This window comes from Ziziphus jujuba, chromosome 1 (genome assembly GCF_031755915.1).
Source record: "Ziziphus jujuba cultivar Dongzao chromosome 1, ASM3175591v1".
Taxonomy (NCBI): Eukaryota; Viridiplantae; Streptophyta; class Magnoliopsida; order Rosales; family Rhamnaceae; genus Ziziphus; species Ziziphus jujuba.
Window position 1 is genome coordinate 5,870,699 of NC_083379.1, and position 25,596 is coordinate 5,896,294.

General features: G+C 34.5%; 5 protein-coding genes across 5 annotated transcripts; all 5 read left to right on the top strand.

Annotated features, from left to right (window-relative positions):
• Positions 1-4,921, top strand: LOC107413227 (MACPF domain-containing protein CAD1). The gene is made up of 6 exons (XM_016021124.4): positions 1-569; positions 1,664-1,902; positions 2,258-2,453; positions 2,690-2,873; positions 3,329-3,483; positions 4,033-4,921. Exons 1-6 carry the CDS (start codon positions 285-287, stop codon positions 4,678-4,680), a joined length of 1,707 nt encoding a protein of 568 aa, XP_015876610.2. The 5' UTR covers positions 1-284; the 3' UTR covers positions 4,681-4,921.
• A 2,075-nt stretch (positions 4,922-6,996) lies between these two features.
• On the top strand, positions 6,997-9,198 carry LOC107412779 (protein NRT1/ PTR FAMILY 4.6). Its single transcript, XM_060813869.1, has 4 exons — positions 6,997-7,208; positions 7,334-7,777; positions 8,028-8,155; positions 8,233-9,198. The coding sequence occupies exons 1-4, from the start codon at positions 7,011-7,013 to the stop codon at positions 9,134-9,136; spliced, it is 1,674 nt and encodes a 557-aa protein (XP_060669852.1). The 5' UTR covers positions 6,997-7,010; the 3' UTR covers positions 9,137-9,198.
• A 1,748-nt stretch (positions 9,199-10,946) lies between these two features.
• On the top strand, positions 10,947-12,339 carry LOC107412846 (oil body-associated protein 2C). Its single transcript, XM_016020673.4, has 4 exons — positions 10,947-11,298; positions 11,425-11,507; positions 11,617-11,731; positions 11,835-12,339. The coding sequence occupies exons 1-4, from the start codon at positions 11,016-11,018 to the stop codon at positions 12,089-12,091; spliced, it is 738 nt and encodes a 245-aa protein (XP_015876159.3). The 5' UTR covers positions 10,947-11,015; the 3' UTR covers positions 12,092-12,339.
• A 2,072-nt stretch (positions 12,340-14,411) lies between these two features.
• Positions 14,412-16,841, top strand: LOC107412840 (cyclic phosphodiesterase). The gene is made up of 3 exons (XM_016020660.4): positions 14,412-14,962; positions 15,810-15,864; positions 16,388-16,841. Exons 1-3 carry the CDS (start codon positions 14,648-14,650, stop codon positions 16,591-16,593), a joined length of 576 nt encoding a protein of 191 aa, XP_015876146.1. The 5' UTR covers positions 14,412-14,647; the 3' UTR covers positions 16,594-16,841.
• A 1,787-nt stretch (positions 16,842-18,628) lies between these two features.
• Positions 18,629-25,054, top strand: LOC107413171 (integrin-linked protein kinase 1). Its single transcript, XM_016021053.4, has 12 exons — positions 18,629-19,334; positions 19,480-19,554; positions 19,675-19,770; positions 20,195-20,280; positions 20,399-20,519; positions 21,319-21,398; positions 22,377-22,439; positions 22,591-22,697; positions 22,875-22,960; positions 23,512-23,633; positions 23,949-24,060; positions 24,669-25,054. Exons 1-12 carry the CDS (start codon positions 19,011-19,013, stop codon positions 24,774-24,776), a joined length of 1,380 nt encoding a protein of 459 aa, XP_015876539.3. The 5' UTR covers positions 18,629-19,010; the 3' UTR covers positions 24,777-25,054.
• Positions 25,055-25,596: the final 542 nt, after the last annotated feature.

The window sequence follows — 25,596 nt, forward strand, 5'->3', positions numbered from 1 at the left end:
CCCCAAAAAATAAAAATAAAAAAAAAGGCCCACCAACTACAAAGTCCAAGCTCCCCCACAAAGCCACCACCCCCACAAACCTATTCAACAACAAAACAAAACACAAACCAGCAACATAGACCTGAACGAAAACAATTTTTTCAGTTTTCCAAATTCTATATATATATATATATATATATATATATATTTTTTTTTTTTTTTTCCAGAAAATGAAATGAACTTGCCAGCCAACCAGAGGACCATTTCTTCTGAGCATATTCTACTATTCCTCTATCCCTTCACCAATGAAAGCAAGCTCGATCTCGACATCAACCTCAACCTCTGATGCTTTGACCACCACGCTTTGCAACTCAATCCAAGCTCTAGGTCGGGGCTTCGATGTCACCTCGGATATTCGGCTTCTCTATTGCAAGGGAGCTCCTGGGTCCAGGCTTGTGAAGCTTGATGAGGGTCAAAGCAGGGATCTTTTTGTCCCTGATGGTGTTGTTGTGCCCAATGTTCCGGTTGATATTGACTTCTCTCGGGTCGAGAGTAATATTGAGAAAGTTCCTGTGTGCAGCTTCCATGAGGTACGTTTTGATTCACTTTCTGTTTCTGGGTTTTTCTATTTAGTGATTAAATACTTATCTGGGTGTAGTTAAATTTTCTAACTTTGATGGTGTTTGTTGGATTGATGGGATCCATGTTGCTATTTATTTCCTTGCTGGCTTGGTTGCGATTTAGCTAATAAGATAAATTTCAGAAATTCGGGTTCCAATGGTGGGATTTTGTCTTTTTGGTAATTATAAATTCTAGTATGTATGTCTCAATTCTTCCGATTCCGATGATTAAGTGTTCGGTATACGAGTCATTTGCTGTTGCTTTATATTTCTGTAGTTTGCGGCGATTATTTGAATTTCTTTAATTGATAGTTTGTTGGTCGGTGTAGGAATATTGTTATAGGGACTTTTAATATGGAAAGTTGATGTCTTTCGACGCTGCTACGTTTGATTGTCGTTGTTTTCTATACATGTTCTGGTAGTTGGAAAATCCTATGGCATTCTTCTTCTTGGTTGCTACATCTTGGTTTTTCGTGTTTAATATATATGTCCTCCTAAATGATATGCTTTGACACACTATCTGGTTACTACTTTGATACGAGTACCAGATTCTTCAAGTGAAACTGTGTTAGCCCCTCAGTAATTGGATACAACCATTTTGCAGATCGAGTTACAAAAATCTATATCATTAATGATAAACTTTATTTTGGAATTTTCAAAAATCACAATGAGATCTTGTAAACATTAGAAGATATAGTTAGAACTGGTAAATTAATTTTCCTTACCCCTGTTTCCATACTAGTCTTTGTGGAAATATTTATGAGGTTTTATGCAAGATGCTAAATAACGTGCTTCAACAGTTGATCTCAAAAATTTTACAAGCATTGTTAGTTTACAAAACTTTTTATAATTTTTATAGGTAGGTTATTGTAGGCATAGTCATAGGAGAGGTGGGGAAGTACATATTGAGAGGTTATATGATACAGAAATGATAAATAGACTTATTACAGAAGCATGCTAAGTAAATGGAACCTTTATATTAATGCTAGGTATGTTATGACTTCAATGACCATGGTAAACTATTGTTTCTGGTGATCTTATGGCCTTGATGGTTGAAATATCAGATGGCAGAATACTTCAATAAGAAATCAGACATATCAGGCGACATTCCCCTTGGAAGCTTTAATGCCATGTACAATTTCACCGGTGCTTGGCAAGTTGATGCAGCCGCCACCAAATCCCTTGCCATGGTTGGATACCTGATTCCTATGTACAAAGTTACATTAGAAAAGCCAAATTTAGTTTTGAATGAGGAAATCAAGCGTGCTGTTCCTTATTCTTGGGATCCTGCATCCTTGGCAAGGTAAGCAATTTTTAATTCACGTGGATGGTAGTGAGTCGTGAGACTTTAATTCTGGAAAATTTTTAATTTTGGTTATCTCTAATTTTTTAAGTTAGATATTTAACATTAATAAGTTGATAGGCCAATATCTTTAAATATTGATTAATGAATCCAATGATTATGTTGATGCAAATTAAGAGTGTCATCATTACAAAATGGTGTACTGAAAAGCATGATCTGCATAATGTTTATGTGTGAGAGACTTAATTAGTTCAAGTTGCAATCATCTTCGAATGAATATCTGTGATCATGAATAGCATGATATTAATAGAAAATTTCTTTTGCTCTTTCCTCTCTGCCCCTTTTCATTTTTCAGTTTCATTGAGAATTTCGGTACTCATATTGTTACATCTGCAACAATTGGTGGAAGAGATGTGGTTTATATAAGGCAGCACCACTCATCTCCTTTGTCAACATTGGACATTGAGAATTATGTGAAAGACATTGCTGATCATAGGTTTCAGGAGTCAAAAAGCCAGTCAAGTGCCGGTCCCTTAAAATACAAGGACAAGGTTAGTATCATAGTGCATTGCATTCAATTACTAGAATCAAGAAGGTTTATCTAGTAAGGAGATTTTCTCACTGTTTTATTCCTTTCTAAAATCCTTTTAGCTCATGAATCATCATCATCTTCAAATAGTTTTTGAAATAATGTTTTCGTCCTTGACATAATTGCTGTTTTCTTGGTCAAGTTCATCCATTGAACTTTTTGGTGGAAGCACCCTAATAATTCATTTTCCTGCTTCAGGATGTAACAGTTATTTTTAGGAGACGAGGTGGTGATGATCTCGAGCAGAGTCTTGCCAAGTGGGCAGAGACTGTACGATTAGCACCGGATGTGATTAACATGACATTTACTCCCATTGTTTCTTTGCTTGAAGGAGTGCCTGGAATAAAGCACTTGACCCGTGCAATTGAATTATACTTGGAGTGTAAGATATAGTCTAAAAGTTATTTTGCTGAAATTTTGAATTAATTTTCCTACATGCCATGTTATAAATCTGACAGTATGTTTTACCAAGCATTTTACTAAATCTGATTGTAGCTACTAGGGAAAATGCCATTCACACTATTAAAACGTGTACTATTGTGTTTGTTAAAAATCTTATAAGCTTAAAGTTCCATTTATTTCACAAAAAGTTTCATAAAAAATAATATTTAGTGGCTCACATTTGTTGTCTTTCTTTAATTTCTCATATTGGCATGCATGAGACGCCAACCTCTAGTACTTCTGACAAGTTGAAGAACATTATTAAGTATTAGAAATGATCAACTGCTGTCTCATCATATGACATTTTGGAAGAGTTCCTTGCCACAGTTATTTTATAGTTTTTTTTAACAGATATTTTAGTAACATTTATTAATTGATTGCTATTGTTTTTACCAGACAAGCCACCCATTGAAGATCTGCAATATTTCTTGGATTTTCAAATTGCACGAATATGGGCCCCTGAGCAGAATAATTTGCAAAGAAAAGAGCCTGTGTGTCCGTCTCTTCAGTTCAGTTTGATGGGTCCCAAGCTTTATATCAGCCCAGATCAGGTATTTTTCATGATTCCCTTAATGTATAAGACTATGAAATAGTGAGGTAGGAAAGGAAGTCACATGTCATCTGCTCATGCTTTTTTGTCAAATTGAGCTGGAGACTTGCCTAGGAGCAAAAGCGACAAGGTGCATATTACTATAGTGGAAACTTAACGTGAATGGTAAATAGAAAGCTCAGAAATAGTAGAGAGTAAGACTGGAACAGAAAAATGATTCGGTTTCTGATTTGTGATATAATTATTGGGTAACGTGCATGTGAGACTTGAGATGCTTTGTGTGGAGCGTAATAGAACTATACCCTTCATGCTCCTTCTTTAAATGTACATCTGTATGTTGGATATAGGCTTCTCCCTTTATTCATACCTATTTGTATATACTTGTGAAAATGAGAGAGAATAAAGCTCGTAAAGTACACATCTGCACAAGACTGTGCTATTCCTAATTTTCCTGATGCAAGAGTTTGATATGTTGGCTCCCTTTTTACTGATCTATTGGTTCAAGTTCAACCATAAATTGCATTATTAAAACCGCACCCTCTTTTTACAGGTAACAGTAGGCCGGAAGCCAGTTACAGGGCTTAGACTTAGCCTAGAAGGCATCAAGCAAAACCGACTAGCTATACATTTGCAGCATCTTGTATCTCTTCCTAAAATCCTTCAACCCCACTGGGATGCCCATATGGCCATAGGTGCACCCAAGTGGCAAGGTCCTGAGGAGCAAGATAGCCGTTGGTTTGAACCTATAAAGTGGAAGAACTTTTCTCATGTAAGCACTGCACCAATAGAGCACACAGAAACTTGTATAGGAGACCTTTCTGGTGTTCACATTGTGACAGGAGCTCAACTTGGTGTTTGGGATTTTGGTTCCAAAAATGTTTTACATCTCAAACTCCTCTTCTCCAAAGTACCAGGCTGTACGATAAGGCGGTCTGTTTGGGATCACAATCCATCTGCCCCTGCTTCTGCACAAAGGCCCGATGGTGCTTCTTCTTCATACATAAACAACAAAACCTCCGATGATAAAAAGGAAGATAGCTCAGGCCAAACTGGAAAACTAGCTAAAATTGTAGACAAAACTGAAATGTCAAAGGGTCCACAAGATATTCCAGGCCATTGGTTAGTCACGGGTGCTAAACTTGGAGTAGACAAAGGAAAGATTATGCTACGAGTGAAGTACTCCTTGCTGAATTACTGATCTCCTTTTTGTGCTTGTAATTTTAGGCTTTCCCACTAGGAATTGATAGTCAAGCATTCTTTGCACAGGCATTCCCTGTTCTTTTGTTATGTACATTGTTCTTTTGCTTGTAAGTCATATCCATTTGATAGTCACGTCATTATTTATATGAAGGTTTGCCTTCTAATATTTGGGTTAGATAATTTGTTTATCAAAAAAACAAAGAAACAGTGTTGAATAATAGTAGACTTGTTTTGGTTAATGTAAAGAGTAATTCTTTCAAGAGCTTTCTTAATATTCGCATACCTGTGGGGTGGTATTCACCAAAGAAAAAAAAAAACCTGTGGGCAGGTTCTTTGCTTTTGAACCATGTGAGTACTTTCAGTAAGATAAATAGGACTGCAGCCTAATACTGGGCGTGAATAGATTGCATCTATTTTAGAACTAGGACAACCTGCAATAATTTTCCTTTTCTTCTTTTTGGTGCCGGAAACATAAGAATTCACGGATGCAAAAGTGGACCAAGTCCCCCCTCCTCAAAAACCATACAAAAATAGAACCAGTTAAGCATAATTCAAACAGCTTAAACAGCTTAGCCGGCTTGTATTATCAAACAAGCTCATGGGGTTGGCAATAGTACAGACACAATTGAAGCAGAAACCAGGCAGATTGCTGACTAAATCATATCATTTAACAGTTTATAGAGTTGGATTTCTTATTTAACTCAATATGAATCCCTTTAACATGTCTTGTTCAGGTGTCTGTCAGCATACTGTTTTCACTTTAATTTCCTCCAAATAAAAACACATGTCCTTTTCTAGTTGGACCCACAATGGAATAAAAAATGCATATTTTGCCATAATTGGCTATGTCATATTGACATTTGCAACTAATTAACAAATAGTTGGGTGACTTTCAACGTTTCTGCACATCTACACCCTAAACAATGTAGCAAAGTAAAAAATGATAATATACAAGCCTATAAAAGTGATTGCTAGTGACTGAAAGAAAGAGGGCAAATCCTTATGTCCAAGAATTAAAGCCTCTCCAAAAGCCATGATAGTTCAAGTGTTTGGATGCCTTTGTTTGGACTTTGGAGCATGTTGATGTAGTGATCGATGCTTTCTTCTTGTTTTGTTGTTTCTGTTGCCCACCTACTAAAATTTTTTTAACTACATGTTCGACTTCCTTTTTTATATACATACCTAAAATCTTCGTTATCATGTGTTTTTTGTTCTCTTTTAGGAGTGTAATTGTACGGGAATGAAACTTAATTTCTACTCTTATAGATTTACACCCTTAACGAGTTGACAGACTAATTGCCTATATAACCCAATTATATCTTGGACACTTAATTAAACAAATTAATTTGAGAAACTTTGTCAAAATTTATTTATTATACATGAAATCTCTGTGAGTTTTAAAAGCATGATTTAGAAGGTTTTTGAAAACTATAATGGTGATCTTCTGTATTTCTTTGGAGGCTAATAATAAATAATAAAAGCAAAGGCATATTAATGTCAATCAGGAAAACGTACGTTTCACCAACCATAATTTCTTTGCTTACAACCAATGGAATCATCCTACATACATATAAGCGTATATAACTTGTGCTTATATATACTGTTTCCGTTTTACTTTATTCAAAAGCCAAACGTCATTTTTGGAACACAACAGAAAAAGGAAATAGTATCTTACAGCCTAAAGTATCAGAGACCAATAATAGTAGCAAAATATTAGAGAAGATACATAAAAAAATGTTAAATTATATAGGAAGCTATTTGTAATAAATATTAAAGAAATTACCTCATGGAATCTTCGTGACACCAAGTCGGCATGGCAAACCAAAAAGTGGTCTGAGGTCCCAACAAAATCGAGGGGTATCATGGTCATGTTGAGATATAATATTGGTCGTAACTATGGCCTCATGCGTCATTTTAAACTCTTATATATGCAAACCTCAATCTTAGCCCTCTCTACCAATCTCACCAAAATATATGCTTTATGGCAGCGTCAGAGGCCAAGGAGATCAACCTTGAAGCTATGGTAATTTCCTGCTGTTTTCCCTTCATTAATTAATCTTCTTGTTTCTTTACCTTTTTTAACGTGCTCACTATGATTTATTTTACCATTTAGGAGTTCAAACCTGAGTTTATTGAAGGAAAGGTAGATTGGAAAGGAAGAACAGCTGTCAAGAATAAACATGGAGGAACAAGAACCTCTTTGCTCATTCTAAGTAAAACTCATGGATGGATTACTAAATTAATAATATTAAAGCATGATAATGCTCGATTTTTCTGACCATCTTTTTTGCACTGAATTTTATTCCAGCTGCATTTGGATTTGAGAACATGGCGACTTTGGCACTGGCGGTGAACTTGGTCACGTATTTTAATGAGGTGATGCACTATGAATTAGCAGATGCAGCTAACCAGCTCACCAACTATATGGGTGTTAGTTATATTCTTTCCATTGTCATGGCCACTCTTGCAGATACCTTTGTTGGCAGATTCAATACTGTCCTCATTGCAGGATTTCTCGAGTTTTCGGTATATAAGCTTGCTTGATTTTCATCATCATATACATCTTCAGGGAAAAAATTCATGATAGGAGGACAATATATGTGAACTGATCAATACTCTCATATATACATATGTTGTAACTTGTCATCCAGGGACTAGCACTGCTAACAGCACAATCTCACTACCCCCAGCTTAAGCCGCCAATTTGCAACGTCTTCGATCCAACTTCTCATTGCGAGAAACTTTCCGGTGGGAATGCCGCACTTCTTTCTATTGCACTATACATGTTGGCTGCAGGGGCTTCAGGAGTGAAGGCAGCTTTGCCATCACATGGTGCTGATCAGTTTGATGAGAAAGATCCAAAAGAGGCCAAGCAGATGTCCAGCTTTTTCAACTTGCTCTTACTAGCAGTGTGTGTTGGTGGTGCTGTTAGTATAACGCTGATTGTGTGGATACAGGATAATAGAGGATGGGATTGGGGATTTGGGATCTCAACCATAGCCATGTTCTTGGGTGTAGTAATTTTTGCAGCAGGATTGCCCATGTACAGGATACAAGTTGTTCAAGGATCTACTGCAATTATTGAAATTCTACAGGTTATTAGTCAAAACTTAAGTGCTTTTTTCTTTTTCTTTTCTTTTTTTTTTTTTTCTATTTTTTCCAATTTAAGATAAGGTCTATTTTTAAGTTTTGTTTTCGTTAGTGCATAATTTAGGGAATGTACAGAGGAAGATTCTTTATAGATACTTCTTAAAATACTATTTTATATCTTGGCTGGCCTAATATAATTCGGAAGCAAAACACACAGAAATTCTGGACAATTTTGCTAATCGATTTCATTTTCAGGTGTACGTTGCAGCCATTCGAAACAGAAAGCTTAAGCTTCCTGAGAATCCTGAAGACCTCTATGAGATTAACGGGGACAAGGAAGCTGCAGTGGAAGCAGAGTTTCTTCCTCACAGGGACACTTTCAGGTTCTTTAATTAGTGCTCAAACTTCAAAAGAGCCAAAAAGAAGTTTTCAAACTCAATGTTTTTTCATTTCTCTTCAGGTTCTTAGACAAAGCAGCCATCCAACAAACATCAGCTTCTGAATTCGAGACACAAAATCAGCAGTGTCCAAACCCATGGAAACTTTGCAGGGTTACACAAGTGGAGAATGCCAAGATCATACTTGGTGTAATTCCAATATTTTGTTGCACAATCATAATGACTCTATGCCTGGCTCAGCTCCAAACATTCTCAATCCAACAAGGCCTTACAATGGACACAAAGATCACCAACTCTTTCAACATCCCACCAGCTTCACTCCCCATCATCCCTATCCTCTTCATGATCGTCCTCATCCCGCTCTACGATCGCTTCTTTGTTCCCTTCCTTCGAAAATTCACCGGCATTCCCACCGGCATCACCCACTTGCAGCGTATAGGAGTCGGCCTGATTCTGTCTTCCATCTCCATGGCAGTTGCTGCAATCTTGGAAGTGAAAAGAAAAGGAGTGGCCAGAGACAGAGACATGCTCGACGCAATACCAGTTGTTCAACCATTGCCAATAACAACATTCTGGCTGTCTTTCCAGTACTTCATATTTGGGATTGCAGACATGTTTACTTATGTGGGATTGCTTGAGTTTTTCTATTCCGAGGCACCAAAAGGGCTTAAAGCCATTTCCACTTGCTTCCTGTGGTGCTCCATGGCACTTGGATATTTCTTCAGCACAGTTTTGGTTAAGATTGTGAATGTTGCTACTAAAGGAACTACAAGGAGTGGAGGTTGGTTGGCAGGGAACAACATAAATAGGAACCATTTGAATCTCTTCTACTGGTTGCTTTCAATATTGAGCTTGGTCAATTTCTTCATCTATTTGTTTGTTGCTACGAGGTACAAGTATAGGCCTCAGAGTCACAATATCTCAGATGAGAAGAACAACAAGACGCATGAGATGAGAGAATACTGATAATCAGAAAAAAATGAAAAAGAAAAATGTTAAAAAGGTTATTGGGAAGTATAAATTATGTGGGGAAGTGAAAGAATATTACAAATTTGATTTGATTTAGCTATATATATATATATATATATATTAGTTGTTTTCTTTATGCCAGATATTTGATGGTATATATAGAGCTTGGTTATATAATTAGATTGCTGTTTGTATCAAAGAAATGATATTTGAGCATCAATTATGTTAGAATTAATGAAGTATTATCTTGAACTCGGTCAATGATATTGAAAAAAGAAAAAGGAAAAGTTTAGGATTTGGATTTTCAATTTTTTTTTTTTTCAATTGACATGACAAATACTATATGGCTGTTATTTAATATTATTAATTTTTAATTTTTAGTTATACATTGAGATAACAACTCATGATTGCTTTAAGTGTAGAATTATTAGAACCCAATAAATAAATTGCTTCTTAAGTAACATCGTCATGCTCATGTTCATACGTTGTTACCCTCATGTGTACCTAATATATTATATGTTTCATTTTCGCTTAAAACGTATATGTCACTTTTGCAAAGGGACATTTAACTACTAGACAACTAGAGTTACTTTTGCAAAGGGACATTAAACTACCAGACAACTAGAGGGATTACGGCATTGACAAAAATAAATAAATAAAAATAGAGATACAGAAAACTATATTAACTGTTATTAGTTTGTTTATGTTAAAGATTTGATATCTACTGGTTTTTATAGAAATATAATATATATATATATATATATATATATATAAAATTGGATAATAGACATTTAGATAACATTAATGCCCATCTCTATCTTGGTGTCGAATCTCATTGCAAAACGTTGATTTTCAATGAAAAGATATATATTTTTCTATTCGATAATTTTGATTAGCAAAATGAATGTATACAAATACTATCTTTTTTTTTTTTTTTTTGGATAAAAGATATTAGTTTTTAGATGCCAATCAAGTGGGTTATTATATTGTTAGTCCGAGGCATATTACGGATTAGCCTCAGCCCAATAAGCCATGGGCTTATATAACTTTCTGTGAGTCCACAAATATATTTGGTTACCAAAGAAAAATTAAAAAACTGATAGTAGATGTCTACCTATTTATAATATTAACAATACAATATAGTGCTGCATATTTTTCTCAAAATCTTAATATATTAAATAGGATAAAATTTTTATTCTAACTATACCTATACCTATATTGTAACAGTCCAAACAATCTGTATGAGATATTGTTTCTTTTGGATTCAGTCCGTATAGTTTTATCAAAACGTATCTTAAGAGAAATATATCCACACTTTCTTATAAGGCATGCTTCGTTTTTCTTTCCAATTAATGTGAGATCTCGTATTTATTCATGAAATGAGAATCTTTTCATATACACTTTTAAATTGATTATCATTTACGAACTTAAAAAAAGATATTAGTACTCATTTGTAAATATATATATATAGGAAGAAAATCACAAAAATGTTAAAACTACAAAACTTATTGTTGGTAAAAACTCTTTATATGCTCATTCTTTAAAATTAAGCAAAAGTTATTCATTAATCATTATTATCAATGTTGGGTCGGGTTTTGGGCTAATTAGAGCAGTCCGGGTGTATGAGCTAGTTTCTCCATTTGGCTACCACAATGGATAATCGTCAGCCACGTCAGTTCTCCTTGCATGCCTACGTGCAGCCCCATAAAGCCATCCACGTAAGCCTCTCCGCGCTCTCTCTCTCTTTCTCTCTCTCTCTCTCTCTCCCTCTCTCTATAAGCACTCCCCCCAGCCCACTCTCAAAGGCTCATATATACTTTGCCCCAACACAGGCAGTCGCTGCCAAGCAAAGCATAGTCTCTGTGTTTCAGATCATATGGCTTCCGGCGACAAGTATCCGTCTCCGATGCCGGCTAGCGGCACACCAGTACCACCCGGCGAGCCGATGACGGTGGGGCAGCACATATTGGATGAAGGAGCAGCGATGGTTCAGTCCCTGAAGCCCATAAAGCAGATGAACCAGCATGTGTGTACCTTCGCCATCTATGCCCACGACATGTCCCGCCAGATCGAGACCCACCACTACGTCACCCGTCTCAACAAGGACTTCCTTCAGTGCGCCGTTTACGACTCCGACGACTCCACCGGCCGCCTTCTAGGCAAGATTTCACATTTTTATTTTTCACTCTTCTCTCTTGAGATCCATCGTTTTCTTTATATTTATGTATGTTATATGGATGATGAATTGGTGATGAGCTTAAAGTAATTTGTGTGTATATATGCAGGAGTGGAGTACATTGTATCTGATAGGATATTTGATGCTCTGCCTCCGGATGAGCAAAAGCTTTGGCATTCCCATGCTTACGAGGTCCTTTTAATTAACAATTTGATTATTCATTAATTAATTCTAGATTAATGTATATATGATGGTCTTCCTATTAATTTAATTGTTATGGACCAAATGAATATGTGCACAGGTCAAATCGGGTCTCTGGGTGAATCCTCGAATTCCAGAAATGGTAGCCAGACCAGAACTCGAAAATCTGGCCAAATCCTATGGCAAATTCTGGTGCACATGGCAGATTGACAGAGGTATATATACATACATTATACATATATATACATATGGAATTGAAGAAGTTAATAATATGATGTATATGTAATAATTGTGGGTGCGTGTGAATGAATGAATCAGGTGATGTGCTTCCAGTGGGTGCACCAGCCCTGATGATGTCACCTCAGGGGGTGAGCATGGGGACGGTGAAGCCAGAACTGGTGCAGAAAAGAGACAACAAGTACAACATATCCACCGAAGCTTTGAGGATGTCGAGGGTGGAGATTGATGAGCCAGAGTGGATTAACCCCCAGGCTGACTACTGGAAACAGCATGGCAAGGGCTTTGCCATTGACATTCACCCAACTGAATTGAAGCTCAGGGCACCTTTTCCTTGAACACAATATATCAACAATGGAAATACCGTACTCAATGGCTTAATACGACATCTCTGCTTCTGCTTTTTTATAATTGTCCACTGTTCGTATATGTAAGAATATAAGCATGCTTAGCATTTTTAGTTATTATTTATTATGCTTTTTTTGTGTGTTCTGTTCTAGTATAAGGTTTCTGGTGCTTTGTAATTATGCTTAAATATATATATATATATATATATATATATATATAAAGAATAAGTTATCAAGTATATATGCATGTACTGCTGGTGAGGAGGTAGGTTGTGGATATAATTATATAATTTTTAATTTCCCACCGCATTGCCCCGTTCAACGTTTTACTTGAAACGGCAGAAGCATATTAAGGTGGAAAGTCCTCCTGATTCAGCTTTCTCTAATATCTTGCATTTCTTTTTACAACATGAATTACAAAAGCAGAACCGCTTCCAATGTTTGCTTCTCTCAAGTTAAAAAAAAAATATATATATATATATATATGTATGTATATATATATATAATTCCTAGTAAATGATTAACACAATTAGTTATAAATCCGGATAATGAGTATCATGATATCCATAATCTATGCCGTTGGAATAACAATGTCGAAAGCAATTAGTTGCAGCAATTTGTAAATTGAATCATGACCATCATGGAGATGATAAAGAAACAGACGAGTTTAGAAAGTGTAACACTGCAGTCCTTCACGTAGACTTGATTGTAAGTGAATATAAGTGATAATTCATGGAGTTTATAACTAATTGTATTAATTTGTTGTTTAATCCCACTTGCAACTTGCAAGAGTCAGGAATTAGAAATTGATCATAGCATGCACCCAATTCATATTTTAAATTCCACTTCAACTCCACTCAAATCAAAAGCCTGATTGCTCAATTGGTTATTTAGTTATTTACATTTAAAATTGTTGGTTTGAGATATTAGACTAGAAAGGATGAATTATGGGGAAATTTTTCTAAGCGTAAAAAAGATATTATTGCAAATGAAATTTTTTTTTTTTTTTAATGTTTTCTCTTTATTTATATTTTTGTACATTATTGAGCACGCCACTGTAAGTTTAGTAGGCATGCGCTTGCCACTTGTCAATTTTTTTTTCTTTTTCTTTTTTTTTTTTTAATGTAAAGTTTATTTTTAAGTTAATTTTTTACACTATCCTTTAACATGATATAAATTTGCATCCATTGAAAAAAATATATATATATTTATATATATACACACATTTATACTTTTTACTTAATGATTTGAAAGTTCATAGTTTTAGTTAATCAATTAATTATTGAATAATATATAGTTTGTCCCTTTCCATTATTAATTAAGATAATAGTGTTCCCTCATTTCGTTTTGAATTAAATTTGTACTTTTTTTTTCTTTTTTTTTTTTTTTTGGAGGTACTGAACTGATTCTATTAGTTCTAATGCTGTTTCTTTGATCACCACTAAAGAATTTCTAGTACTCGCTGACTCAAAATCATGCGAACCCATAAAATATGGATCCTATGTGTTTATGAATGCAAAACTACGGTACGATATCAATCATCGTAGCATTTGCACTAGGTAAGAGTTATAGGTGAAACACAATTTAAATTTCATGAAAATTAATTTGTATTTAATTATATACTAATTAAGATGCAAAATCTTCCTCCGATTTATTCTAGTTAAGAACCTAGTAATGAAGTAATTAGACCTAGGAAATTTTCTTTTAAAGGGAGATTTTTCATAAGTTATACAATGTTTTGGAAAGCTTCATGGTTAAAGATTCTATTAGTTTATATGCCTTTATATTCACATTTATTTTGATATATATATATATATATATATATATATATAAAGATTCTATTAGTTTATATGCCTTTATATTCACATTTATTTCGATATATATATATATATAATTTTTTTTTTCTTCCTTTTCTTTGCTCTTTCTTCCTTTTGTCCCAAGTTTGATTCCTCCCACTTAATTCATACTAGTGCTCCTTATTTATTTCTATTTTGATTCCAAATTAGTGAACGAAAAAGATATATATATATATATTATATAACTTTTATTGTATCAAAAGGAAGTTTAAATTTTGTTAAAATATTATATTGTTTGTATTTCATCTTTATATATATATAGAGAGAGAGAGAGAGAGAGAGACACACACACACACACACACACACACACACACACACACACACATTTATAATTTTCTCATTTAGATAAAACTTTTGGGCTATTCTTGTAAAGATTCCAAGAACCTACCATTGATATACCAAAAAAGTAAATAAATAAATAAAAATAAAAATAATGGGCCACGTTCCTTTTGCTAGCCTATCCAGGTGTCCCTCATGTCCGCCATTCCCAGGATTCTACTCCCACAGACAAACTCTCCGTATAAAAACTAAAAATTCCCCATCTGCAATCAACCACCGCATCACCAATCTTCAATCTTTTCCTTCTTCCCAAACACACTTCTATAAACCATTCTGAAACCGTCCTAATATCAACATTCCATCTTCATTGTGCTCCTGGGTTTCTTCCTCTCTCTTCCTCTCCTCCATCGCCATGGCAACCCCCGAAACCACTATCGCGGACCCACAGAGCGAGAAGAATGTGTATTCAGTGTGGGCGATCCCACCCGATGATGTTGCAGCCAGGCTGAAGAAGCTGATGGAGGGACTAAGAGCCGAGTTCGGTGGGCCCCAATTCGAGCCCCACATCACGGTCGTTGGGGCCATCAGTTTGACGGCTGATGATGCAGTCGCCAAGTTCAGATCCGCTTGTGAAGGTCTCAAGGCCTATACTGCTACCGTTGAACGTGTGGCTACCGGGACTTTCTTTTATCAGTGTGTTTACCTTCTCATCCATCCCACGCCTCAGGTTATATTATTTTTAGTAATTAATTCACATTTCTAGTTTATTTCCAATTTCATAGATTTATGGGCATATGCCAAATGATTCAAGGATTTCTATGGATTGAGGATTGCAAAGCTCTAGATGTTTCATAGGAAAAAGAAAGCAGTCATAAAAGGAATAGGGAAGGTATAGAAACCATTGAGTTATGATCCACCAGTTACGAAAATCCCCAGTACTCTATATGCAATTTGACTTTGGTGGGGTTGTGTTCAAGTGAGTAGTTTTTGTCTTCCAATAATCAGTTTTAAGAATGATTGGAGAAAGGTAAGGTAAAAAATGAGGAAATGTTTGATTGCTTCTTTTTTTTTTTTTAATTTTTTTTTAATTTTTTTTTTAATTTCAACGCTGCCTTTTAGTTTAGACTTTAGCTTAGCACACATTAAACATGCGACTTTTGATGCATAATTGTGCTCCCAACATCATGGCATTTGGGAATTTGTTGCGCTGATTATACTCTTTCCGAAGTTGGAAATCTGCCTAAATTTAGGACAAACATTTTGAAAATTTTTTCACGTTTTGGAAAATTCTAAACATTTTGGTAAATATGAACCTTATAAACAAATTTTGGTCATATTAATCATATTCCTAAATATTAATTTCAATAATCTAATTACCTTTACTTGTTCAAGAAAACCTTTAAAATGCTTTGTTTTTCAACTGTATAAAGCTTTAAATCTCAAAATGATATGGTAAGAATGGTCTTGAACAAACATTTAGGGAAATATGGACCTTCTAAACAAAATGTCTTTGATAGTTGAACTGGAAACTGGAATACATATAAGTTAATACAATCTATAATTTCTTTTCTCAGGTAGTGGAAACTAGTACACATTGCACAGGACATTTTGGTTACAAGAGCTCCACTCGTAAGTTATATTTGGGCTTTTTTTTTTTTTTAATTTAATTTTATTTTTCTATATACATTAATCTCTTCCTTTTCACTGATTGAAAGTACATATATCTTATAATAAAAATATAATTTTGCCTCTTGGGATGAATATTATATATATATATATATATATATATGCATGCCTACAACTTGATTACTGTGATAAGATCAAATTTTTGGTGATCAAATAGTTTCTTACGCTTGGGAAGGATGTATTCCTTTTCCAAAAACCAGTTTGCAAAAGTTAATTTTTCAAGGAAAGTAGAACTGTGTATAGGAGGATTGTTTTGAAATTATATACCATATATTGGATTTTCATATATTCAGGAATTATTGTTTTGAACTTAAAATCTTGTAACAACTTGGTTGCATCTTTTGTTCTCTCTCTTTCTGTGTGTGTGTCATTTTTTTTTTTGGTGGTTGAAAAAAGGGTGTATCTTAGATAGATAGAAAGAAAGCATGGTCGTCTCATTTGACAACAAATTTATTGCTTTGTGCAGCATATATGCCCCATTTGAGCCTTCTTTATGGGGATTTAAGTGAGGATGAGAAGAAAAAGGCTCAAGAAAAAGCTAACATTCTTGACGAAAGCATTAGTGGTTTGAGCTTTCAAGTAACTCGGCTTGCGTTGTACAAAACGGACACTGAAGATAAAACCCTCAAATCTTGGGAGAAGATTACCGAATGCACTCTTGACTCCAATTAGCTCTGTTCTTTTTCCTAATGCTTATTTTATAGCCTAATAGCTTGTGATGATTTTTCCATACATGAACGAATTCCTCATATGAGATATGACATTCAGTTCTTCAATGTGATGTTTTATAATACCTTGAGATCAATAGTACATGTAGATATAATCCAACTACCATAGCTCACATCCACACGGAACAAGTTACAATGTACTGTTCTAATTGAGGAATTTTTATTATGAATGTTCTAGATTGAAAATTTGAATTTTTGCTTTCTTTTAATTGGTTTGATTCATGTGTTTGGTTTTAAAGTATACTACCTACTTTTGTAGTTTTGTTAATCTTTGCTTCTTTAGTGAATCCGTAAAATGTAAGATTTATGAATTTTAGCCGCCATGATGGCGAGCCATACGTTCAAAATGTTGATTTTTTTGTTTTATTCAGCGCATTCAATTGTTGAGATGGATATGGATGATATTATTGTTTTGTAATTGTCCTTTTACTATCTAAAAGGAAAATACCAATTTGGAGATCTACAATCTGATTTCCATTAATCTTCATGTCACATAAAATTCCCTTATCAGAAGATTAAATTTATATGCCAGTATTTCCATTTCTATTTCTATTTCTATGTTTCATAAGCTTTTATATGCTATAACACCACAATATAATATTATAAACTACTAAGCGGACGAATATTATAGGCAACAAAATAATATCAAAAGCCCTGTTAATTAAGTCTTAATTCCCAAGCAAACAATTAAAAGAAAAAAGGGAGAGAATAAAAAATAATAAATAAAATAAAATAAAAGAAGCAAACAATCAAAATGTCAACTCAATCAATTCAAGTCATGTGATTTTATCCATAAACACACTCACCATATGTTAATTAATTGTCAACAACAGCAGCCTCATAACATCTCTCAGAGCGGCTGGATTAATGTCAATGTTAAGGTGAGTTGGATTTATTCTTGTGAAACTCTGGAAAGTGTGAACCGTGTGAGCCAAGTCAAAAAAAAAAATTGCGCCATCTAATCCACTTGCTATTTCAATATTTATTTTATTACTCATCAATGACACCATCCTTCTTGTTATACATAACAAAGCCACCATATTTTATTATTTAAACATCATTACTATAGATTCGTCTTTTAAATGGGAAAACAGAAAAGAACAAGAAAATACTTTTCTGCACTAATGTATACAGAGTTTTCTCTCCACTTGCTCCAAGTCATTTAAAATTTGTTAATTCCGATTGATGAAACACAACCCCTCAATTTTTATGTATATCCTTTGACAAATTGCAATGGAATACGAAATTGCATTATCTTATTTTGTTGTTATCAACTTATTTTCTTGACCATTTGTTTTGTTTTTGACTTCATGAAAAACTTTGTTATTGTTCTGTTTTATTGATATATATTAAAAAGTATGCGGTTATACTTCAATCTTCCTATGAGCTTCGAAATTAAAGGTCTAGTGAAAAAAAATTAAAGGTCTACGATTTTTATATATATATATATATATAAAATAAAGATTCTTTTTACATATAGGATTATATTTATTTAAGTTGTCGGTAATTGGTAAAGTTGATTGGCAACTGTACTATAATTATTATTATATTTTTCCTTTTCTTAGTTAGCAAGAGTCATTGTATCAACCAATTTTCACGTGGTGATAACATGTAAAGTAGCCATCATAATTTATTTATTTGACGTGGCCAAGAAAACAAACAAGAAAAAGAAAAAGAAAGAAAGAAAGATATTATCGCAAATTAATAAAATGTAATAATAAAATAAATACATATTTTTGGCCACGGCGCCGTTTGTTCCATGTTTCAAGTCTACATGCCCTTTCATTGAACGCTGATACAATCATGTTCAATTTTTGAAGCAGCTAGGTCCCACAAATAAGTCACGTTTAAAGGGAAAAAGTATCTACAAAAGAGAAAGTAATATACTCCGCATCATCATCGACAGCAAGAGTTCTGCTAAATCCAGACCACATCCAAAACACACGGTTGTGATGGCGTCAAAAGTTTAAGATTACCACCACAGCCCACACCATTACCGACCTTACATGATTACTACATCTGAATTTGGCACGCCGTTAACACATCGGTTCACATTAGTCAAATCCCTCTTACCATACGCCCAAATTGGCGTTAACGATGAAATTTTCGTCGACGCGCTTACAGTTGGGCGGTGGAACCCACAACATCCCCACATTTTTTGGTTACTATTCAAGCCAAAATCTTCAACTGGCACCGAACATCTACTAAAACCTTTTTCTTCAAGTAGATATTTTATTTTCCTCCCAAAAGAAACTAACAAAAAAAGAAAGAAAAAAAAAATCTTCCAGATCCAATTGAGAAAAATCAGCGAGAGCATAGAAGTAAACAAGTTCGGCCGGTAAGCTTTAGAATTTTGTGTGAATGGAGATGAGAACGACGCCGTTGCGTTTCGCACTGGGGAAGCAGTCGTCTCTGGCACCGGCCCGGGGCTCGGACCGCCGCAACAAGCCGGAGGTGGACTCCGGCGGGGAGGTGAATCCCGGGGTGCGGCTGATGTACTTGGCCAACGAAGCTGACCTTGACGGCATACGCGAGCTCTTGGATTCCGGCATCGACGTCAATTTCCGCGACATCGATAATCGGACGGCTCTGCATATCGCTGCGTGCCAGGGCTTGACCGACGTCGTTGCGTTGCTGCTGCAGCGTGGTGCTGAGGTTGATCCTAAGGACCGCTGGGGAAGCACTGTAAGAATGTCTTAATCCTTCTCTTCTTTGCTCTCTTTCTATGAATGATTGAATTCTACTGCTAGGTCACAGAGCTTGTTGTTGTGTTTGATTTTGAGTGATAATAAGTAATAATGTAATGCGATGTCGTTTCTTAATTGGACAGCCTCTTGCAGATGCTATATACTATAAAAACCAAGACGTGATCAAGCTTTTGGAGAAACATGGCGCTAAGCATGTGGTGCGATTCCAGTTCAACTGTCATTGAATTTAAGACCATTTTCGGGATTTATTATCAATATCATTCCTATATAGAGATATAATTTTTTCTGATATACTATGGAATTTTACTGTTACCCAGCCGGCGCCTATGCACGTCAGACATGCCCGTGAAGTCCCCGAATATGAAATTGATCCAAAAGAACTTGATTTCACCAACAGCGTTGAAATTGATAAGGTAAGACTTACCGTTTGTCAAGAATTGATGGTAGGATCAGAGATATTGGAAAAATGAAGATGCTCTTTTTACGTGATAGCCATGTATCTATATTGTTGAGATGAATAATTGATGTAGTCTTGATTATGCAAATAGTACTATGCTGGTTTAGTTTTAGAACAATGAATTAGAGTGTCTAAGTTAAGCTTCCTGGTAAATCTATTCAAAGCACCCAATTGGTGTTGAACCCTTTAGGTTACCCACCCTCCACTCCATACCTGTGGGCGGATTGCGGAGACTTTCCAGTTGACTTAACTAAAAGTGTTTTTCATTTTTTTTTTTTAAATTTTTTATTTATTTATTTATTTTTAAAGTTAGGTTGCAACTACTTTAGCTTGTGAAGAATAATTTCGTACTTTATTAATTTTCTTGTTAATTACTTCAGGGGACCTTCCGCATAGCATCATGGCGTGGAACAGAAGTTGCTGTCAAAAAGCTAGGGGATGAAGTGCTTGTTGATGAGGATAAAGTGTGCGTTGTTCATAAACTTTGAATGCTTATACATTCTATTTCTTATCATACCTTTCTGACTGCTATATATTTCCCCCTTTTATTCTTATGATCTTAAACACTGTTATTTCTGGTGCAGGAAGGCATTTAGAGATGAACTTGCATTGCTTCAGAAGATACGGCATCCAAATGTAGTCCAATTTCTTGGTGCTGTGACTCAAAGTAGTCCAATGATGATTGTGACTGAATATTTGCCCAAGGTTTTTTTACCATCCTTGATTTGCTAGTGTAGCATATATTGTCAAAAAAAAAAAAAAAGAAGGAAAATCAAAGTAGAAGCATAGAAAATTAACCCAACAATATGTAACATGTTTTCAACGGGCTTTTGGACTTTTTACACCCTTTTAATTGTATCTGGTGCTTTGTATTATTTGTAAGTGTTTTTTTATTTGAGTTTGCAATACTGTTTGTTGCGTGCTTATGTGTCTATATTTCTAGGAAAAAAAAAATTACTTTTCTGTAATTTATTCTTCATTGTAACAAACACATTAATAATTCTTCTATACAATTATCTGGTTATAGGAGTTATTGGACTTGGTAACTGTGATGAGGAGAATATTTTAGTTTTTTAATTACCTATAGGCATGGGTTATCCTCGTTATTTTATATTGGTACTTGGTATTGGTCATTGGTTTTTGTTGATGCTAGTAGACTCCAGATAGTTATGCTCATTGTATGGCTGCTTTCTTGTATTTTTTAAATTTTGGAATTTAAAAGGAATTCTATATCTTTGCTTATTATGTCACGTGCTTGATTCAGAACACACACATATTAATTCTTTTATTTCATCATGTAAAGGATAGAGGCAAATTGGAATTTATGTTTCTTAATGAAAATAATACTTATTGTACACTGATAATAACTCTGCCATATTGGTATTCCTCCTTGAATGTTGACTGGAGATAAACTTGGAGATGGTTTAAGGCTTGGAAAACATGTAATAAAGATTGATGAATTATATTCATATTCACAGACCTATTTTGTCTATAAATGGTGCAGGGTGATCTTCGTGTATTCTTGAAAAGAAAAGGGGCTTTAAAACCAACAACTGCTGTCAGATTTGCACTTGATATTGCAAGGTCTGTTGCTCTTTTGAATTGGACATGATCAGTTGATTACTTTATCAAATTCCATAGCAATAACAATCTTTTATGCATTTGCTGTTTGAAGATTGGATTGATATAATTTCTGTCGATATAGTTCTCTATAAAAGACAGGGTTTATAGATTTTAGGATGTTAAAGTGAGCGGCTACTTATCATCCTGATTTACTGGAAGTTTAGGAAACAGAAAAATGTCATCGAGACAAACAGAAAGAAATGCGCCTCCCACTTCGCCAGACTAACTCTGACTCTTATCAATAGCTGACTTGAATATATCTTCTTGTCAGTATTCTGCTAGAAAATTCTTGTCTTACTATAAGGTCCTAAGAAATTTACTGTTTTACATCATTAATCCTGGAGTAGTCTTGTTCATATTACTTTATTTATTTATCTTCTATTTCATTTTGTTTTGCATATGGCATGCAAATTGACTTTTTAGGAGCTACAATGGAAATTTAGAAATCCTAATGGCTAAGAGGAAATGGGCAAAAATAAAAATAAAAATTAAGTACTCTTCCTAAGAAGTACAGTAGTGTAGCTGTATCAACCTTTGAAATGCAGCTTGTGCATTAAACTGAGTAGTAATAGATATAGGGCGAGGTTTGTAAGACATTTTATTTTCCACAAGTTATGACATGAATCTTAAACTATAAGCTATTAGATGAAAGCAGATTTACTGCCTAAATATTACTGCCAAATTTTGATTATTAAAACTGAAAGCCTGAAAGAAGATAATCCAGCGTCTTAAAAAGAACAAAAATGGAGAAATTGTTCAAATTATCAATCCAGCTTCATAAAACAGAACTAAAAAGGAGAAACTGTTCAATAATCAAATATTTGTTGCTAATAGATGTTTTACATTTATGTTGTTTCCTGATTATTGTTGTGAGAAAAAGCGTACTTGATGTTGCTTGGATGTTTTCATCTCACTGCATCCTTGTGGATATTTTGGCAGGGGAATGAGTTATTTGCATGAGAATAAGCCGGTTCCAATAATTCACCGTGATCTCGAGCCTCCGTAAGTTTTCTTTTGTCGTTGATTCTTTATAAAATTTTGTTTGTTGGCATGAGTCATTATTAGCATTCAGAAAGTACGTTCACAACCATAATTGTCTGAACTCTGAAATGGTCCGCTTCTTTTCCAATGTTACTTACGAGTACGATAACAGAAATATATTGCGGGACGATTCTGGGCACCTAAAAGTTGCAGACTTTGGAGTTAGCAAGTTGTTGACGGTTAAAGAAGATAAGCCTCTGAATTGTCTAGAAACTTCTTGTGAGTGCTACTTCTTTTCATATATGCTAATCTACACTGATATTTTAGAATGCCATTTATATATCACATATTATGAGAAATTTTTTCCCATTGTTTGCAAACATTTCTGTGCCATCTGAAAATGGTGTACCACCTTATCAATAATTGTAACTCTAATGACTCAAATGTCACTGGCAGGCCGATATGTTGCCCCGGAGGTTTTTAAACATGAAGAATATGACACAAAAGTGGATGTATTCTCATTTGCTTTGATTCTGCAAGAGGTAAAAATGTTTATCCTTTGATCTTAGGTTAAAATTATTCGTATGGATTGATCCTTCCACACTTGTGCATACACCTGCTATACAACTCATTTTCTTTTCCTGATTTCTGTTGCTTATAGAAGAACATGATATCAGTATTTTTCATGGGTGGGTTACGTGCAATTTAACCTTGTTGTTGACAGTTGGTTTTATGGAGAACTTTTTTCAATAATGCCGAGGCCATTTATGTCTAAAGAAACATTAATGCTTTCTTTCTTTTAAAAAGTGATTCATTGATATAACATGGCTATGGAAGACAATTCCTTAGCCCAAGAAGCATGTGGTTATGAGTTCTTGCTTCCTTGATATTGGTTTTTATCTCCATTCTCTATAATGATATTTTGAAGTGTTTTGGATTATACTGGAACTCATTCCATTGGAAACTTGTTTTCATTATATGTTCATTTAATCATAAATTATTAATGTAAATTTTCCCGCTCACAATTATGGTTGAATGTCCTTGGTCCTAATTAAGGCTTGACTAGTGTGTACTTGTAAATGCTGGATTATAGATGATTGAAGGCTATCCACCCTTTTGTACTAAGCAAGAAACTGAAGTTCCTAAAGCATACGCTGCAAGAGATCGCCCACCTTTTAGAGCTCCAGCTAAGCGCTATACGCATGGGCTAAGAGAGTAAGTGCTATGTGTTTTTGGAATTCTATCTGTTCATTGATTGTTAATAAATTCAGTAATTCGAATATTCTCAATTTCTTAGTTTTAAATTGGAAAATCAAGAATGGACGATGATTAAATTTGTTACAACATTTGGTGCTCTCTTGAGACTGCAAATTACTGCTACTCATTTGTGATTATGACTTGCAATTAAATTATCAAATGTTTTTGTTCCTGTAAGACTGAGCTTTTGAAGCAAATGAGTTTTAAAGCTGATAATCACAGCTGGTTACTAAAAGTTATATATCTGATCTGCTTGCTTATTTCTGTATACAGTTTGATTGAGGAGTGCTGGAATGAGAACCCAGCCAAGAGACCAACATTTAGGCAGATAATAACAAAGCTGGAGATCATCCACAACAGTCTCAGTCATAAGAGGCGTTGGAAGGTGCCTACTCTCTCTCTACAATTCATGACAGTCTCTCCCTTTACATTTTTTAAACTGAGAATTTTTATATATTTTGATGATGACATCCTACTGCAAAGTAACAAAAGTTTTTCGTATTAAATATTGTCCTTTGAAAATTTTGTTTATCAAGTGACGTGGTAGAACTTTAGTTGAAGAATAAATGTGGTCCTTGTAGAAAAGGGGGGAGACAAGATGCTGACAAATTGAAAAGTAACAAATTACTATGTAATCCAAATTTTGAGAACCTAAGTTGGGGGTTTTAGCACTTTTGTTTTGGAAAATGTTTTAGAAAACACTAGGATTCCTGGAATTGGACAGTCTGAAGATTTTACCTATAGAAAATTTGTAAATTTACTGTGTCGCAGATGGATTTTAAAGCCTAATTTAGCTGCTTTTACTAAGTTGGGACGTCATATGGCTAGCTTCGTAGAATAAATGCTTTTCCAGAAGATGTTGTTGTCAGTTTGTTGCATTTTGGTCCTCTTTTCTTGATTGCTGTGTTTAATTTTAGACACCTTTGTGATATTATAGTTGCATTAGATAGCTGAATTAAACTGTTCTTTTTGGATCCATATAAACATATACAGGTTAGACCATTGAAATGCTTTCAAAATATAGAAGCTATGTTGAGGAAAGATCGTTCCAATCCAAGCAGCCGCAGTGGCTCATCTCGATCTTCTCGCAGCAGCATATAGAAAGAGGTTTTTTTTTTTTTTTTTTTTTTTTTTTTTTCCATGATAGTAGCACAGTTATCTTGTTTGTGTAGTCTCACTAATATCTTATTCTTATGTGTAAAGCCACACTTTGTCAATAATTCCCAATTCTCCATTTTTTTTTTTTTTTTTTTTTTTTTGCTTTCAGTACTTGCCCTTTAATTTTCGGGGCAGAGAACCACATTTAATGTACATTAAGTGCAAAATGTGTAATACTAATCTTTGTTTTTATAAATTTATGCTCCTATTTTCTCTGTATGTAGACTTTTTTTTTTTTTTTTTTTTTTTTTTTTTGGGGGAAAATTTCTCTGTATGGAGAGTTGTTAAAAGAAAGCAAGTAGACGTCTTGAAGATGACGACTGTGATTGGGCCTACGGGCTTGGACTCTTCAATCATTGTTGGGCTGAACCTGGTCGCTTGTTTGCCAAATGCTTGTTTCTCTAATGTTTTTTGGTCGCTAGCCGGGTATTCTCTTTTGCTGCTCTATTTCTCGCACTAAAAAAATTGAAAATTTGAAGATTGTCCCAAGTACCTTGTTTCGACCACCAATCACAAAGTCAAATAAAATTTACTTGAAGCAAATGACAAACAATAAAGTAAAATATGACTCTTATGGTAGGTTCATTTGTATTGGTTTTTGCGTGACTAATGTTTGGACAATTTAATAAATTATTTGGTGACTTTCAATATTAACTAACAGAGGGTTTGCAGATTGAGTGTTTGCTTTACTGTAAGAAGGTAATAATTTACTGTAACTGTAAATAATGTGCGGTAAAGTTGGGGGCATTTTGGGTTCCTTTTT

What these genes read in the sequence shown, in the direction of transcription:
- LOC107412779 (XM_060813869.1), top strand. Translation starts at nt 7,011, where the DNA reads ATGGCGACTTTGGCACTGGCGGTGAACTTGGTCACGTATTTTAATGAG. An exon ending in CAATTATTGAAATTCTACAG is followed by an intron (nt 7,778 to 8,027) that starts GTTATTAGTCAA and finishes TTTCATTTTCAG; the next exon opens with GTGTACGTTGCAGCCATTCG. An exon ending in CCTCACAGGGACACTTTCAG is followed by an intron (nt 8,156 to 8,232) that starts GTTCTTTAATTA and finishes ATTTCTCTTCAG; the next exon opens with GTTCTTAGACAAAGCAGCCA.
- LOC107413227 (XM_016021124.4), top strand. Translation starts at nt 285, where the DNA reads ATGAAAGCAAGCTCGATCTCGACATCAACCTCAACCTCTGATGCTTTG. An exon ending in CCTTAAAATACAAGGACAAG is followed by an intron (nt 2,454 to 2,689) that starts GTTAGTATCATA and finishes TTCCTGCTTCAG; the next exon opens with GATGTAACAGTTATTTTTAG. An exon ending in TTTATATCAGCCCAGATCAG is followed by an intron (nt 3,484 to 4,032) that starts GTATTTTTCATG and finishes CTCTTTTTACAG; the next exon opens with GTAACAGTAGGCCGGAAGCC.
- LOC107412840 (XM_016020660.4), top strand. Translation starts at nt 14,648, where the DNA reads ATGGCAACCCCCGAAACCACTATCGCGGACCCACAGAGCGAGAAGAAT. An exon ending in TCATCCATCCCACGCCTCAG is followed by an intron (nt 14,963 to 15,809) that starts GTTATATTATTT and finishes TTCTTTTCTCAG; the next exon opens with GTAGTGGAAACTAGTACACA. An exon ending in TGGTTACAAGAGCTCCACTC is followed by an intron (nt 15,865 to 16,387) that starts GTAAGTTATATT and finishes TGCTTTGTGCAG; the next exon opens with CATATATGCCCCATTTGAGC.
- LOC107412846 (XM_016020673.4), top strand. Translation starts at nt 11,016, where the DNA reads ATGGCTTCCGGCGACAAGTATCCGTCTCCGATGCCGGCTAGCGGCACA. An exon ending in CTCCACCGGCCGCCTTCTAG is followed by an intron (nt 11,299 to 11,424) that starts GCAAGATTTCAC and finishes GTATATATGCAG; the next exon opens with GAGTGGAGTACATTGTATCT. An exon ending in CACATGGCAGATTGACAGAG is followed by an intron (nt 11,732 to 11,834) that starts GTATATATACAT and finishes TGAATGAATCAG; the next exon opens with GTGATGTGCTTCCAGTGGGT.
- LOC107413171 (XM_016021053.4), top strand. Translation starts at nt 19,011, where the DNA reads ATGGAGATGAGAACGACGCCGTTGCGTTTCGCACTGGGGAAGCAGTCG. An exon ending in CTTGTTGATGAGGATAAAGT is followed by an intron (nt 20,281 to 20,398) that starts GTGCGTTGTTCA and finishes TTTCTGGTGCAG; the next exon opens with GAAGGCATTTAGAGATGAAC. An exon ending in GTCATAAGAGGCGTTGGAAG is followed by an intron (nt 24,061 to 24,668) that starts GTGCCTACTCTC and finishes AAACATATACAG; the next exon opens with GTTAGACCATTGAAATGCTT.